The sequence below is a fragment of the Leptopilina boulardi genome, unplaced genomic scaffold, assembly GCF_019393585.1.
Source record: "Leptopilina boulardi isolate dan_hultmark-lab unplaced genomic scaffold, ZJU_Lbou_2.1 LbouV2_55, whole genome shotgun sequence".
NCBI lineage: Eukaryota > Metazoa > Arthropoda > Insecta > Hymenoptera > Figitidae > Leptopilina > Leptopilina boulardi.
In genome coordinates this window covers 1,904,297-1,919,372 of record NW_026138000.1, presented here as the reverse complement: position 1 = coordinate 1,919,372, position 15,076 = coordinate 1,904,297, and the positions used below count along the sequence as shown (strand labels likewise).

Genomic DNA, 15,076 nt, shown 5'->3' with positions numbered 1-15,076 from the left:
TAACCTAACCTAACCTAACCTAACCTAACCTAACCTAACCTAACCTAACCTAACCTAACCTGTACCTAACTTGAAACTAACCTAACCTAACCTAACCTAACTTGTACCTAACCTAACCTAATAATTAAGTTTTTGGTACTGACAGTGCAACACGACATGTGGTTCTGTCGGTAAATGTAATCTTCCTTATCGACTGTTAATAATTAACGGCGGGAAATTTCGACCGGTAATTATCAAGTGTCGATAAGGAAGATTACGTTACCTACAGAATCACATGTACAGTGTTGCATTGTACAACCAAAGTAATATTTCATTTTTTTCCGACACTTTACATGTAGTTTTATACTTTTTTAATCATATATTTCAGATAAAACAATGATTTTTAGTATTATTTTTACATCATTGTTAGCAATAAGCTGGTCAGTAAGTCCACCACAATTGCAAGAAAGAGATGTGGCAATTCCAATTCTCAGTCAATCATCGGAAGTAAGTCCCGATGGGACATTTTTCAATCAATACGAAACTGCAAATGGAATTACATATGAGGAACGTGGAATTTTAAAAAATATTGGACAACAAGAGGAAGCTGCCTCAGTTCAAGGCACTGCTAGTTGGCCCTCACAAGATGGCACTCCAATTCGATTAGATTGGCAGGCTGATGAAAATGGTGCCATTTTTCAAGGTGATCATATACCAACACCACCGCCAATTCCAGTACTCATACAACGTGCTCTCGATTGGCTAGCTGCTAATCCAAATCGACAAATAGATGATAAAAAAACGTAAAAAAAATTACCTGAAATCCTCCTCATTATATGCAACAGATTAAAAATTTTAAATTAATTTTTCTATTTACAAATTTTTATTTATTATAAAATTTTGTTATAAATAAATTTTATTTGTAATTAAAATTTATTTGGATATTCCAAGATTAATAATTTATTTTGGTTTTATTAATGTGGTATTATTAAAAAATTCCTTAGTGTACGGCCACACCTTGGTCGTCATGGTAACGCATAAGAGTGAGAGAAATAAAGTATGTTTTTATTTCTCTTACTCTTATACGTTACCATGACAACCCTATATTTAGATAGCAGAGCTGTGGACGCACCCTTAGGATAAGGGCACCATCGTTAGTTAATAAAATTTAAATCTAATTCATAGTTCAAAAACATGAATTTTTTTATTAAAATATAGCTCTGTACCGGAAACAATAATCTCAAGTATTTAAATCTAAAAAAAATTTGTAAATTCATATTAAGAATTGTGACGTCAAAATTAATTCTTTACTATTATCGATAAACTGTTTTAATTTTACTTGACATAACCTCTATTTTCGGTGACGGAAGATATAAAAATTAAATAATTTAATTTAACTAGTTAATTTAATTTAACTAATTAATTTAATTTAACTAATTTTTTATAATTTAACTAATTAATTTAATTTACGTAACGTCCCGTGTGGAAAAGTGATGTGGGCCCCCAGCGGGGGCCCTTATGGATCGCCCTCATGCCATGAGGGGCGCATATGGATGATCCATAGGGGCCCCTCATGGAAACGACATGCTCATCGATGAGGGCGCCCGCATGGGCGATCCATGAGGGTGCCCCTACGGGCGCCCTTATGGGCCCTCACGTTTGCCCTCATCTTGCCCTCAAGTTTGCCATAATGTTTTTTAATCAATAATATTAATAATAAAAGTTAATTGATAATAAATAAGCTTAAGTTATGAATAAATAACATATTTATTTAATAATTATTCAATTTTAAATTAAATTCTTACTCAAATTGAATTTATTAATTAACGTTCTAATTAATTAACTGTCGGATATAATTAAAAGTAATAATAAATTAATTAATTAAAAAATTAAAAAATATGTAATTTATGCATACTATTAACCGATATTTTCATTTTTCAATTAATTCATACATAGAATTAATGATTAAACGCAAACCTGAGAAATAAATAAATCTAACGCATGGGGGGAATCGAACCTACGACCTACGGACTATGAGTCTAACGCTTTACCAACTACGCTACGCACGCTACTTCAAAACGAATGCTAACTTCTTGATGCTATTTAAACTTGAAAAATACCTAACAAAGAAAAGTGCTTAACATCATTTAGTTAAAGTTAAGATATTAAATTATATTTTCCAATCAAATGCAATTTATAAAATATAATTAATTATATGCTTTATGATTATTATCATGAATCATCTCAGGCGAATTTTCAAAAAAGTGTAAATATATTTTTATTAAAAACGCGTTTTTCGTTGTTTTGAATCATTGGAAACATTCATTTTTTGTTGATAAAAAAATATTTGATTTTTGGACTTAGAAAATTTTGCTAATCGATCATGAGGGCGATCCATGCGGGCCCCTACGGTGGCCCTCATCTATTTTGCCATAAGTGTGAGTGTTATTTTCAAAAAAGTGTAAATATATTTTTATTAAAAACGCGTTTTTCGTGGTTCTGAATCATTATAAACATTAATTTTTTGGTGATAAAAAAATATTTGAATTTTGGACTTAGAAAATTTTGCTAATCGATCATGAGGGCGATCCATGCGGGGCCCCTACGGTGCCCCTCATGGATTCGCCATAAGTGTGAGTGTTATTTTCAAAAAAAGTGAAAATATATTTTAATTAAAAACGCGTTTTTCATTGTTGTGAATCATTATAAACATTAATTTTTTGGTGATAAAAAAATATTTGAATTTTGGACTTAGAAAATTTTGCTAATCGATCATGAGGGCGATCCATGCGGGGCCCCTACGGTGCCCCTCATGGATTCGCCATATGGATCAGCCCTCATGGGCCCCCGCCGGGGGCCCCGAACTCTTGAGGGCAAGATCGTGGCTTTTTCCACACGGGGTCTAGAAAAAATAATTAATTATTATTGATGAATTAAAAAGAGTTCCTTAGTTACCCTAATAATACATCCCTGGATTATTTTGTTTCGTAGCAGAAGACAAAAGAAAACCGGTACATGATCATCATTTTTAATTTTTATTAAAATTGATTTCCTTTTTCTGAATTTCGTTTAATGATTTGATTATATAAAAAAATTATATAATTATTATTATTATATAATCTTTCATCATAAAATGATTTAATTAAGTTTTTCCATTTAATTAATATGTGAATTTGTTAAAATAACATATATTATTGACGATATTAATTAAATTAAATTGCTGATGATATGAATTTCTATTAATTAATGATGATATTAATTTTTATCATCAACTATTAATAGGAATTTAAAACATCATCACTTGATGTTAATTAATATCGCCAATAGTTAATATTAACTAATAATAATATTTATTAATATTAATTATTGACCATATTAATTAACATTAATAGAAAATAGTATAAATTACTATTAAATAATGACGATATTAATTAATATTAATTTATATCACTATCGATTAATGTTTATTAATATCGTCATTAATTAGTAATAATTAATTTAATAAAAATTAATAATAATCAGTGATTAATATTAATTATTATCATCATTTATAAATGTCAATTAATATCGTCATTAATAAATACTAATATAGATTAATTACAATTAATGTTAAGTACTTCCGTAATTTATTAATAGCGATATTAATTAATGACGATGTTATTTAACATAAATTGATAAGATTAATTAATTGCAATTTTAATTAATAGTAATTTACATCATATTCAATTAATTTTGTTAATAATAATTATCATCATTTATTATTAGTAATTTATATCATAATCTATTAATGTTTATTTCTATCGTTATTAATTATAATGAATTAATAGTAATTCATATCTATATTAATTAATGTTGAGTAATATCGTTATTAATTAATGATGATATTAATTAATATTAATTAATAATAATTAACGATAAATATAATAATTAAAAGAAAGTTATAATAGTAATTAACGGTGATATTAATTAATATCGTCATTAATTAATATTCATTTATATCATCTTCTATTAATAATAATTCATATTATCATGAAGTGATGTTAATTAACATCGCCAATAATTACTATTAATTAATATTAATTATTGGCGATATTAATTAATTATTAATTAATCGTCAATAATTAGTATCAATTAATAATAATATTAATTGATATTAATTATTGGCGATATAAATTAATATCAATTTTTGACGTTATCAATTGCTATTAATTAATGATTATATTAATTAATATTAATTTATATCATCATAGCTTAATGTTAATTAATATCAACAATAATTAATATTAATTAAAAATTACATTAATCGATATTAATTATTGACCATATTAATTAACATTAATAGATAATAGTATAAATTACTATTAATTAATGACGATATTAATTAATATTAATTTATATCATTATCGATTAATGTTTATTAATATCGTTATTAATTAATAATAATTAATTTAATTAAAATTAATAATAATTCATATCATCATGAATTGATGTTTATTAATATCGTCAATAATTAATATTAATTAATTAAATTAATATAAGTTTAATATTAATTAATTCAATTAATATTAGTTTACTATTAATTAATTGAATTAATATTAATTTAATATTAATTAATTGAATTAATATTAATTTAATTTTAATTAATTTAATTAATATACAATTATTGAAATAAAATATTTGTTAGCACTTTGACGATTATTAATTTTCTCGAATTTTCCCTTTATATTTATTTTGACAATTCCCTTAAAATTTATTGATTTGTTATTGATATTTTTTATTTTGGTGAAATAAAAATTTTGCAGAAAAATCGGTTTTTGTGGAAATTATATCAAATTTAATTTTAATTTCTATAACAATTAATATTAATATTTTTTATAATTATTTCTTTTTTTTGAAACTTGTATATTTTTATATTCATTAAGGAATTAAATTTTTTTTTTAGAGATAGATATAAACGTGTCAGAAATGCATTAAAATTTACAAAAATCAGACACGCACCTTCATTACTATTATATATATCTATAGTATTATAATGAAAAGTAGAGGTCAGAGATCGTATTGCAGCAATATATTTATATGAGGTAATAGTGCCGCGCTCAGTAGCAAATGGACGAGCAAATATATATATAGTTTTTCTCTCTCTTCTATTCCCTTGTGTGTGTCCTCATTTGGATATATATTAGCCGCAGTTCAATTTGAAATACTACACAAATCGTTATTATACTATACTTGTCAGATGATTACCTAACGTTATATAGGAAGATTTCAATTGAATCTCAGCAATCATCGCACATACGCGAATAGGTCAAGTTTCTATAGGGGGAAGAAAAGAAAAAAACTTTCAAAATCTATTTTATAATTTTCCAAATTTTTCCCTCCTTTATTCCGGTATTGTAATTAATGACAATTTTGTATTAGTAATTAAATTAATTAATTAAATTAAATTAATTGCACCGTAATTTAAATCACAAATGAAAATTCTATCAAATTAATTTTAGGTATTGCTTCTAATTAATTTTGGGTTGAAAATAATAAATATAAAATTCTCACCGAACGCAGTATTTATTTTTGTTGAAGTACATCCCTCTCGTAGAAATAGTGGTATAGTAAAAATATATTAATATATTTAATAATAGGCGGTAATAAAAAAAATCACTAAAAATACAAGTTATAGATAAAAAAAAAAATAAATATGTACAACAATAAATTACCAGTCCTTTATATAATATAACAAATTGAAAAATATTCATACAAGGGACATGGCGATATAATCATCAAATATATCAATAATCAAGGTCAGTTTTTGAGATCGCAGGTCCTATATAAAAATGAAAAAGTAAAATGTGTGTTTTTTTGTATAAATTTAAACATTATTTTGATCCTCCTTTGATGGATTAGCGGCTATCCATTCGAGTGCTCTTTGAATTGCCGCTGGTATTGGTGGTGATGTTGGTAAATGTGCACCCTCTGGTTGAAAGCCATTTTCATTTGCGATATATGTTAATGAAATTTCTTGACCCTCATTATTTTTATATGATACCGAACCTTGTGCTTCGACAGCGGCATTTTCTGAACCAGCATTTTTCACCTGTCCACTTTCCTCGGCTTTTATTCCATTTCCAGTTTCATATTTCCAACTATATGAACCATCGGGATTTGGTCCATCTGATTCTTGGGAAACAATGGGAATTGGTTCATCAGCCGGTGCCGCAACAGCACACGCTGCAAGCGCAATTACTGCTATCTATATTCAAAAAAAAAAAGAAAACAATATTTAAATAATTGATAATTTTGAAAAATTTTTTCAAGAAATATTAATGCAATTCTACGAATCAGTTACCATAGCAACGTTTTCTATGGAAATTGCTTCGTAGCAATCGTTAGATGTTCGCGTTACAATTCGTTGAAAAGAAGAAAAAGAAAGAAAGAAAAATTAATTCTTCGGGAATAAATTATTAATACACTGAATGGAAAAGTGTGGGATAGACCGTATCGATGTCGGTCTCTGATGTTGTTGTATTCTATCCTCTTATGTACAAGGCAGTAATTCATGATCTTTTGATAAGAATAATACATTACATCGCACCTTTAACGCTCGTTATAATATGTGTCGCAATATATTCATTCTGTTCATTTTACTATATGGTCCCCTCCACCCTTCTATATCCTCAACTTTTTTTTTGTCAATTTAAACTTTTTGGTATATTTAATTTATAGAATAATTGAAAAAAATGAGGTTCTACAATTTTTTTTTATATGCAGTTTATAGATAAATAGATGATATTAATTAATATTAATTGAAGATGATATTAATTAATATTAATTATAGACGAAATTAATTAATATTAGTTGATAATGATATAAAATAATATTCATTAATGATGATATTAATTTATATTAATTAAAGATGATATTAATTAATATTAATTATAGACGACATTAATTAATATTAGATGATAATGATAAAAAATAATATTCATGAATGATGATATTAATTTATAATAATTAATATCATCATTAATTAATAGTAATTTATATCATTATCAATTGATGTTAATTAACGCCATCAATAATGAATATTAATTAATAATGATATTAATTAACTTTAATAATTGACGATATTAATTAACATCAATTGCTTATGATATGAATTACTATTAATTAATAATGATATTAATTTATATCATCATCTATTAATAGGAATTTAAAACATCATCACTTGATGTTAATTAATATCGCCAATAGTTAATATTAACTAATAATGATATTTATTAATATTAATTATTGACGATATTAATTAACATAATTCGATGATAATATGAATTACTATTAATTAATGACGATATTAATTTTTAATAATCGCTGATGATATGAATTACTATTAATTAATAACGATATTAATTTATATTAATTAATGATATAATTTTTATTAATTTATATCATCATCGATTAATAAGAATTTATATCATCATAGCTTAATGTTAAATAATATCATCAATAATTAATATTAATTAAAAATTACATTAATCGATATTAATTATTCACTATATTAATTAACATTAATGGATAATAGTATGAATTACTATTAATTAATGACGATATTAATTAATATTAATTTATATCATTATCGATTAATGTTTATTAATATCGTCATTAATCAATAATAATTAATTTAAAGACTATTAATAATAATCAGTTATTAATATTAATTATTATTATCATTTATAAATGTCAATTAATATCGTCATTAATAAATAGTAATATAGATTAATTACAATTAATGTAAAGTAATTCCGTAATTTATTAATAGTAATATTAATTAATGACGATGTTTGTTAACGTAAATTGATGACATTAATTAATGGTATTGTTAATTAATAGTAATTTACATCATATTCAATTAATTTTGTTAATAATTAATATCATCATTTATTATTAGTAATTTATATCATAATCTATTAATGTTTATTACTATCGTTATTAATTATAATCAATTAATAGTATTTCATATCAATATTAATTAATGTTGAGTAATATCGTTATGAATTAATGATGACATTAATTAATATTAATTAATAATAATTAACGACAAATATAATAATTAACAGAAAGTTATAATAGTAATTAACGGTGATATTAATTAATATCGTCATTAATTAATATTCATTTATATCATCATCTATTAATAATAATTCATATTATCATGAAGTGATGTTAATTAATATCGCCAATAATTACTATTAATTAATATTAATTATTGGCGATATTAATTAATTATTAATTAATCGTTAATAATTAGTATTAATTAACAATAATATTAATTGATATTAATTATTGGCGATATGAATTACTATTAATTTTTGACGATATCAATTGCTATTAATTAATAATGACATTAATTAATATTAATTTATATCATCATTAATTACTAATGGCATTATTTAATATTAATTTATATCATTGTCGATAAATGTTAATTAATATCGTAATTAATTAATATCATTATTATTTAATGATGATATAAATTAATATTTATTAATAATAGATAATTACGACATTAATTAACATTAATTGATGACGATATAAATTAATATTAGTTGACGATGGTATAAATTAATATCATTTTACTGCAATGTAAATTTGTATATCAAGTTTCATTGCAATCTATTCTTTATTGTAAAAAGTATATCAGATTTTGTTAACTCAAAGCTTTTTCAATACAAAAAAATAGTTTTAAAATCGGGATTTGAATTTTGAACATTTGTATAAGTAAATACAAAAATTTTTTTTATTTTTCTCCCCATCCTCCTAATTCTTGGTAATTTAAAATTAATTTAATATTTAAAAATAATCCAATTATTGAGAAACATGGCACTTTTGACACTCACGAAAATCACTCGCGTTTCTCAACGTCCGATGCGATGCAATAATAATATAAGAAAAGCGACGGGAGCGCGCGCGTCACATAACTGAACTAATTTCCACCTCGTTTTCATTTCAAAGCGTCATTTGTATATTATATAGTTAAAAAGGGAAATTTTTTTTTCTCAAATGAAAAATTGTCAACCACCCTTTTATTTTTTATGAGCGACGCTTACCAAAGATGGGAACATGCTGCAGCAATAATCGTTGACTGGTAAGTGTTTATCAAGCCCGGCAGCACTCGGCATTTATATACCCCTCAAGGCATTAGCGGCGAGGTTGAGGATGTTTCACGACCCCGCCATCTTTGCAAAATATATATATGTATTTTTCTACATATATATATATATATATATATATATATATATATATATTTCTCTCTCTCAATATATAAAATATATATATATTGAGAGAGAGAGAGAAAAATATATATTGAACATGGGAAGGTATTTACACGCGCCAAGGGTACACATATACGGATGCTGTGTATGCATATATTTGCTATCCGTAATCGTATCTTTTGTAAATGTATGTGTGAGTATACAATATCTATGAAAACAACACACCATATACATCAAAGATTCCTTAGGATCACTATGTCGCAGTGAGCTAAATGTCATCGAGTATATCGTTAAAGGATACTTACTCAATTGTCATAACTTCTTTATAGACGCCACCGCACTAAATTATCTTTCTCTCTTTCGAGACAAAAAACACTATACTTTTTAGGAATAACCTCTTTATGTATATATATTTTCACTTTGATTTTTATGACACTTTGCGTACGTTTTATGACGCAATTATATTTTCTACGATAGTAAAACAATAATAATAATAATAATAATAATAATAATAATAATAATAATAATAATAATAATAATAATAAAAGTAATAACAATAATAATTGTAATATTAATAGTAATAGTTTTTAATAAAATAATAATAATAATAATAAAAATAATTGCCCATATATTATTCATTAAAACTAGTAAACGATCATAAACATAACCTATAATTTTTTTAATAAAAGTAATCATAAATATAACCTATAAATTTTTAATGAAAACTAATCATAAACATAACCTAACATTTTTTTTACGAGACGTATGAACAATATCAATAAAATTAATTTTGTTAAAATTTTTATTTAAATAGAATTTTATTTTAGCCTAATTTATATTTATTTGAATGGATTTTCTACATTGTAGAATTTTTTTTTTTTTAATGCAAGAACAAAAACAATCGAAATATTTACAGACACTATTAACTTGACGATAAACATTTCCTGATTGCTTTTAATTATGTTTTTATTTAATAGTATTCATAAAAACTTTATTTATTGGTATATATATATATATATATATATATATATATATATATATATATATTTATGAAATTATGTAATTTTCTCATTTCACAAAGCAACAACAGAGGACAACATAAATCTGTCAAAATATCGTATAGGATGTAAAGATATCTCAGCGATACAAAGATATATGTCATTATTCATTCTAGTACAGAAATAATCTTCAACGATAAACTACATGTTTTATGGAGAAGACATTTTCATTAATTTTATACATATATTTATTTTATATATATATTTATATATTGTTCAATATAACAATACTATCAAGAATATTATTTTTAAAAAAATAAACAATGAGATTGAGAAACAAATAATATTATAGGTATATAAAATTAAATTTATAAAATAATTTAAAAATTATTAATTTAAAATAAAGTTTTCTTCAATAATTAATTATCGACCGACAGTAAAGTAGGAATCTACCATACCATCGGTCGGTAATTTTTTATAATTTCATTTTTCTACTTAACCGACTAATAATAATGATATATAACTACTTTACCATCTGTCGGTAATTTTTATATTTTGGTTTTCCTACTTTACCGACTGATAATAAATATATATATCTACTTTACCATCTGTGGGCAATTTTTATATTTCTATTTTCATACTTTGCCGACTGATGGTAAATGAGTTATATATCTTTACCATCAGTCGGTAATTTTATACACTTGAATTAGTTAAAATTAGCTAATTTTGAGTAAAATCTCGAACAAATTTTTTCTTTAGAAAATTGGAAAAAAAAATATATATATATATATAGTTTATAATGCTATTGTATTAGTAAAAAATATAAATATTTTTTTAAATTAAAAAAAACTAAAAACATTATTATTTAATAGCACTCAATTTATTATAAAGTTGGTGTAATTAAGATATCCAATAGCCAGTATCACTTTCATCTATATAATATTCTCATGAATAACAATGAAGACACCCATAAGGAAGATATACGTCTAATATATTAATGCATTGTCAATTCTTATAATCGATGGTTCGTTTACATAAACTTTTTTTTTGTGTGAGAATAGTGCGGGGTTTATTTTCTTTATGAATGAAAAGAGAGATTTTTATCTTCATCTAATATTATTACAACCTTCTTGTTTTTTTTACTCTTTACTAATAAATAATTAGTTATTTTTTTAATAATTTTCTGAAGCAAAAAAAATTCACTTTAGATTTTACTGACAATATTAGCTATTTTTAACTAAATTAGATGTAAAAATTTACCGACTGATGGTAAAGTAGTAATATTCCTCTGTTATCAGTCGGTAAAACAGGGAAATGAAAATATGAAAAATTACCGACTGATGGTAATGTAGATTCCTACTTTACCGTCGGTCGGTAATTTTTACTTTTTTAAATATATATTAATTATATATGTATATGTATTATTAGATAATGAATTATATATTAATAATAATTAATTATATTTAGTAATTTTTCCCCGAAATAGTCTGATATATATAAAAAAAAATAAAAAATAAATAAAGAACAATTTATTTACATAGAGGAAGGACATTTTTCTAATTAATCAATAACAAATTGATTCAGTCTTGAAGAAAATTTATTTAATGTATATAAACAGTTAAATATATATTTTTATTTATAGACTTGACAACCTCAAGATAGAAATGTGTCAGAAACATTTTTTTTTAATATTATTATAATACGATTTCTAATTTCTTTTTACTGTTAGGAAAAAAAAATCTTTATGAAAGTACAAGAAATAATTTTTTAATACTAATTTTTAAAAATTTTAATCTAATAAAACCTTTGAATAAATAATATAATGTTTCAAAAATACTAATACCGATAAGATTTAGAGGGAGAGTTTTTCTAAATGTCGTTTTAATGGAAGGTCTCGATCGCAGTTTATGGGAGTGTATTATTTGTATATTTATAAATGTATATATATGTGGGTGTGGAACTATGGGAAAACAAAAATAGGACATCAAGTGTTTTATATATGCAAATTTAACATATGTGTTGTTATTAGATATTTTCTGTTACGTATATTAAAAAAAATGATTAAAATTTTTTTTTTTAAATTAAATTAATTGAATTATTTTTAATTTTAATTTTAATACAACTAAAATGTATTTAATTATATCAAACAGTGATTTTTTTCAGTTTAAATACATAATTATTACAAATTAAAGTAGAAATCTACCTTACCAACCGTCGATAAGGTGGAAAAAATAATAAAAATTACCCACAAATGGTAAAGTAGGTATTTACTATTCCAGCGATCTGTTTCTCTATTTTGAATTTCCTACTTTACCGACTTTTAGTAAGGTAGATTCCTATATTATCAGCAGTCGGTATTTTTATATTTCAGTTTTCTATCGTTTCGCCCGTTGGTAAGGAAGATTCTCTCACAATCAGCTACTAGTATTTTTACGTTTTAGTTTTTTTCTAACCGACCGTTGGTAAGGTAGATTCCTACTTTACCCCAGTGGGTATTTTTAATATTTTTCTTACTTTATCGATTACAGATAAGTTAGATTCGTGCTTTATTATCAGTCGTTGATTTTTATATTTGAGTTTTCCATTTTGCCGCTTGTTGGTAAGGTGGATTCCCCCTTTATCAGGTTTTGTTACCGACTGTTGGTAAGGTGAATTCCTGCATTGGTCCCAGAGGTTATTTAAATTTTTTCACCTTATAGACTGTAGGTAATGTAGATTTGTACTTTACTATCGGTTGGTATTTTTTATATTTCAGATTTCTATCTTGCCTGTCGTTGGTAAGGTAGATTCCCTCATTATCAGCAGCTGGTATTTTTTTAAGGTTTTATTGTCTTATCTTACCGACCGTTGGTAAAGTAGATTACTACTTTGTCGCCTGTAGGTATTTTATTATTGTTCTTACCGTATTGACTGCAGGTAAGGTAGATTCGTATTTAACCAGCAATCGGTATTTTAACTTTTCTATCTTACCGACTGTTGGTAAGGAATATTTCTCCATTATCGGCAGTTCTTAAGAAAATTAAGATTTAAACTATTACTTATCAATGTAAAAAGTAATAAAATATTAACTTTAACTATAATAAAGTAAAAAAATTTTTAAAAAAATTTTTTTTATTTTTTTTAACTGCAATTGTGGAAACAGTATGAATAGGTAATACATAAGTTTACCGTGTAACATTCGATAACGGCTTTTACTAGTGTGTTCTCGTTTCACTGAGCGCGTGTCTGACCATAATCTGTTTGTTCTACTGTCTGAAATTATTGCTGCGAATATATATGTACATATCTATAAATTAACACAAAGCAAATAAAATCTGTCTTCAAGAAAATTTAAATTAAATATTAATATGAAAATAAAATTTATATATTTTTTATTAAAATTATTCATATATGTTTAAGAAAAAATAAATTTTTAAATAGAAAATATGCAGGAAATTTAAAAAAAAAATTAGAGAAAATAAAAAAATGTAATTATTTTGTTTTTTAAATTTGTCAAAAAATAATTTTTTAATTTTTGACATTCTTTATTTTAATAATATTTACTTTGAAAATTATATATATATATATATATATATATATATATATATATATACATATATCTATGACTCTTAATTCTTATATGTCAAGGTCGCGTCAGCTGCAGTGCATTTTTTCTCACTTGCAAATTATTTATTTTTTTTAAAAGTCTTAGTATTATAATGTACCGTATAGAAGTAAACGAATTAAAAAAAATTAATACGAAAATTAAAATTTATTTTTTTTTATGTCATTTCTTTTTATGTTATTCAAAATAGTTTGTTTTTAAAAAAAAAAATTTTTAAATAAAATTTAAAAAAAATATAAATAAAATAAAAAAAAAAATATTTTTATTATGATTTACTCTTATTGTTCTTTTTTAATAGATAAAATATACTACTCATTTTATTGTCATGTAATTAATATTTTTCAATGCACCGTGACATTTCTCATATATATATACACATATATTTCCTCTTCATTTATATGAAAGTCTAATGTCACGTAACCAATTATTGCACGATACAAGATGTAAATTGTGAATGCTTATGTTAATTAGTCATTTTCTTTATGGCAGTTTATAAGGTTTAGTGTGCCCCTTAAAACTGAGCAACCATTTTTACACTACTGTTGAATGAATTGCATAACTACAGGCGAAAGTCTTAAATTTAATTTAATGTATAAATTATTTTTTCTTCTCTTCATTAAAAATTTTTTTTACTATAATTTTTTTGTCAATATTTAAAATATTAATTTTTTTTTAATTTTTCCGTAATTTTTTTTTTAATTTTGCACATTATTAATTATTATTATTATTATTATTATATTATTAATTATTAATTAATTAATTTTGTTATCCTTAAAAGAATCACGTTTTTAAATTGCAGTTTAAAGAATAAAAAAAATAATGAGATAATAATAACATAATTTAAATATATAGAAATATTATCAACTGCTGATAATGTAGAAAACTGTTTTACCATCAGTCGGTAAGGTAGAAAACTAAGTATAAGTACCGGCTGTTGGTAAGAAAGATTCCTTCTTAACCGCCCTTATGTGATTTTTATACTTTTAATTTTCTATTTTTCTAATTAACGGTTCTATCTTTCTAATTCTAACTTTACCAGCTGTCGGTAAGAAAATACAAAAATTAAAACGGTCTTTATTTGGAAAAACACCTACTGCTAATAAGGTAGGAAACTGTTTTACCAATCAGTTGGTAAAGTAGAAAACTGTAAGTATAAATACCGGCTGTTTCTCCACAAGCCGGTACGGTAGAAAACTGTAATTATAAATACCGGCTATTGGTAGGATAGATTC

At 23.9% G+C, this 15,076-nt stretch overlaps 2 protein-coding genes across 2 annotated transcripts; one reads left to right on the top strand and one right to left on the bottom strand.

The window, feature by feature from the left end:
- The first annotated feature begins 335 nt into the window (after positions 1-335).
- On the top strand, positions 336-915 carry LOC127290127 (endocuticle structural glycoprotein SgAbd-2-like). The gene has a single exon (XM_051318515.1). It carries the CDS (start codon positions 376-378, stop codon positions 784-786), a length of 411 nt encoding a protein of 136 aa, XP_051174472.1. The 5' UTR covers positions 336-375; the 3' UTR covers positions 787-915.
- A 4,607-nt stretch (positions 916-5,522) lies between these two features.
- Positions 5,523-9,193, bottom strand: LOC127290196 (endocuticle structural glycoprotein SgAbd-4-like). The gene is made up of 2 exons (XM_051318633.1): positions 9,078-9,193; positions 5,523-6,223 (listed from the first exon to the last, which is right to left on the bottom strand). Exons 1-2 carry the CDS (start codon positions 9,147-9,149, stop codon positions 5,843-5,845), a joined length of 453 nt encoding a protein of 150 aa, XP_051174590.1. The 5' UTR covers positions 9,150-9,193; the 3' UTR covers positions 5,523-5,842.
- Between the last annotated feature and the right edge of the window lie 5,883 nt (positions 9,194-15,076).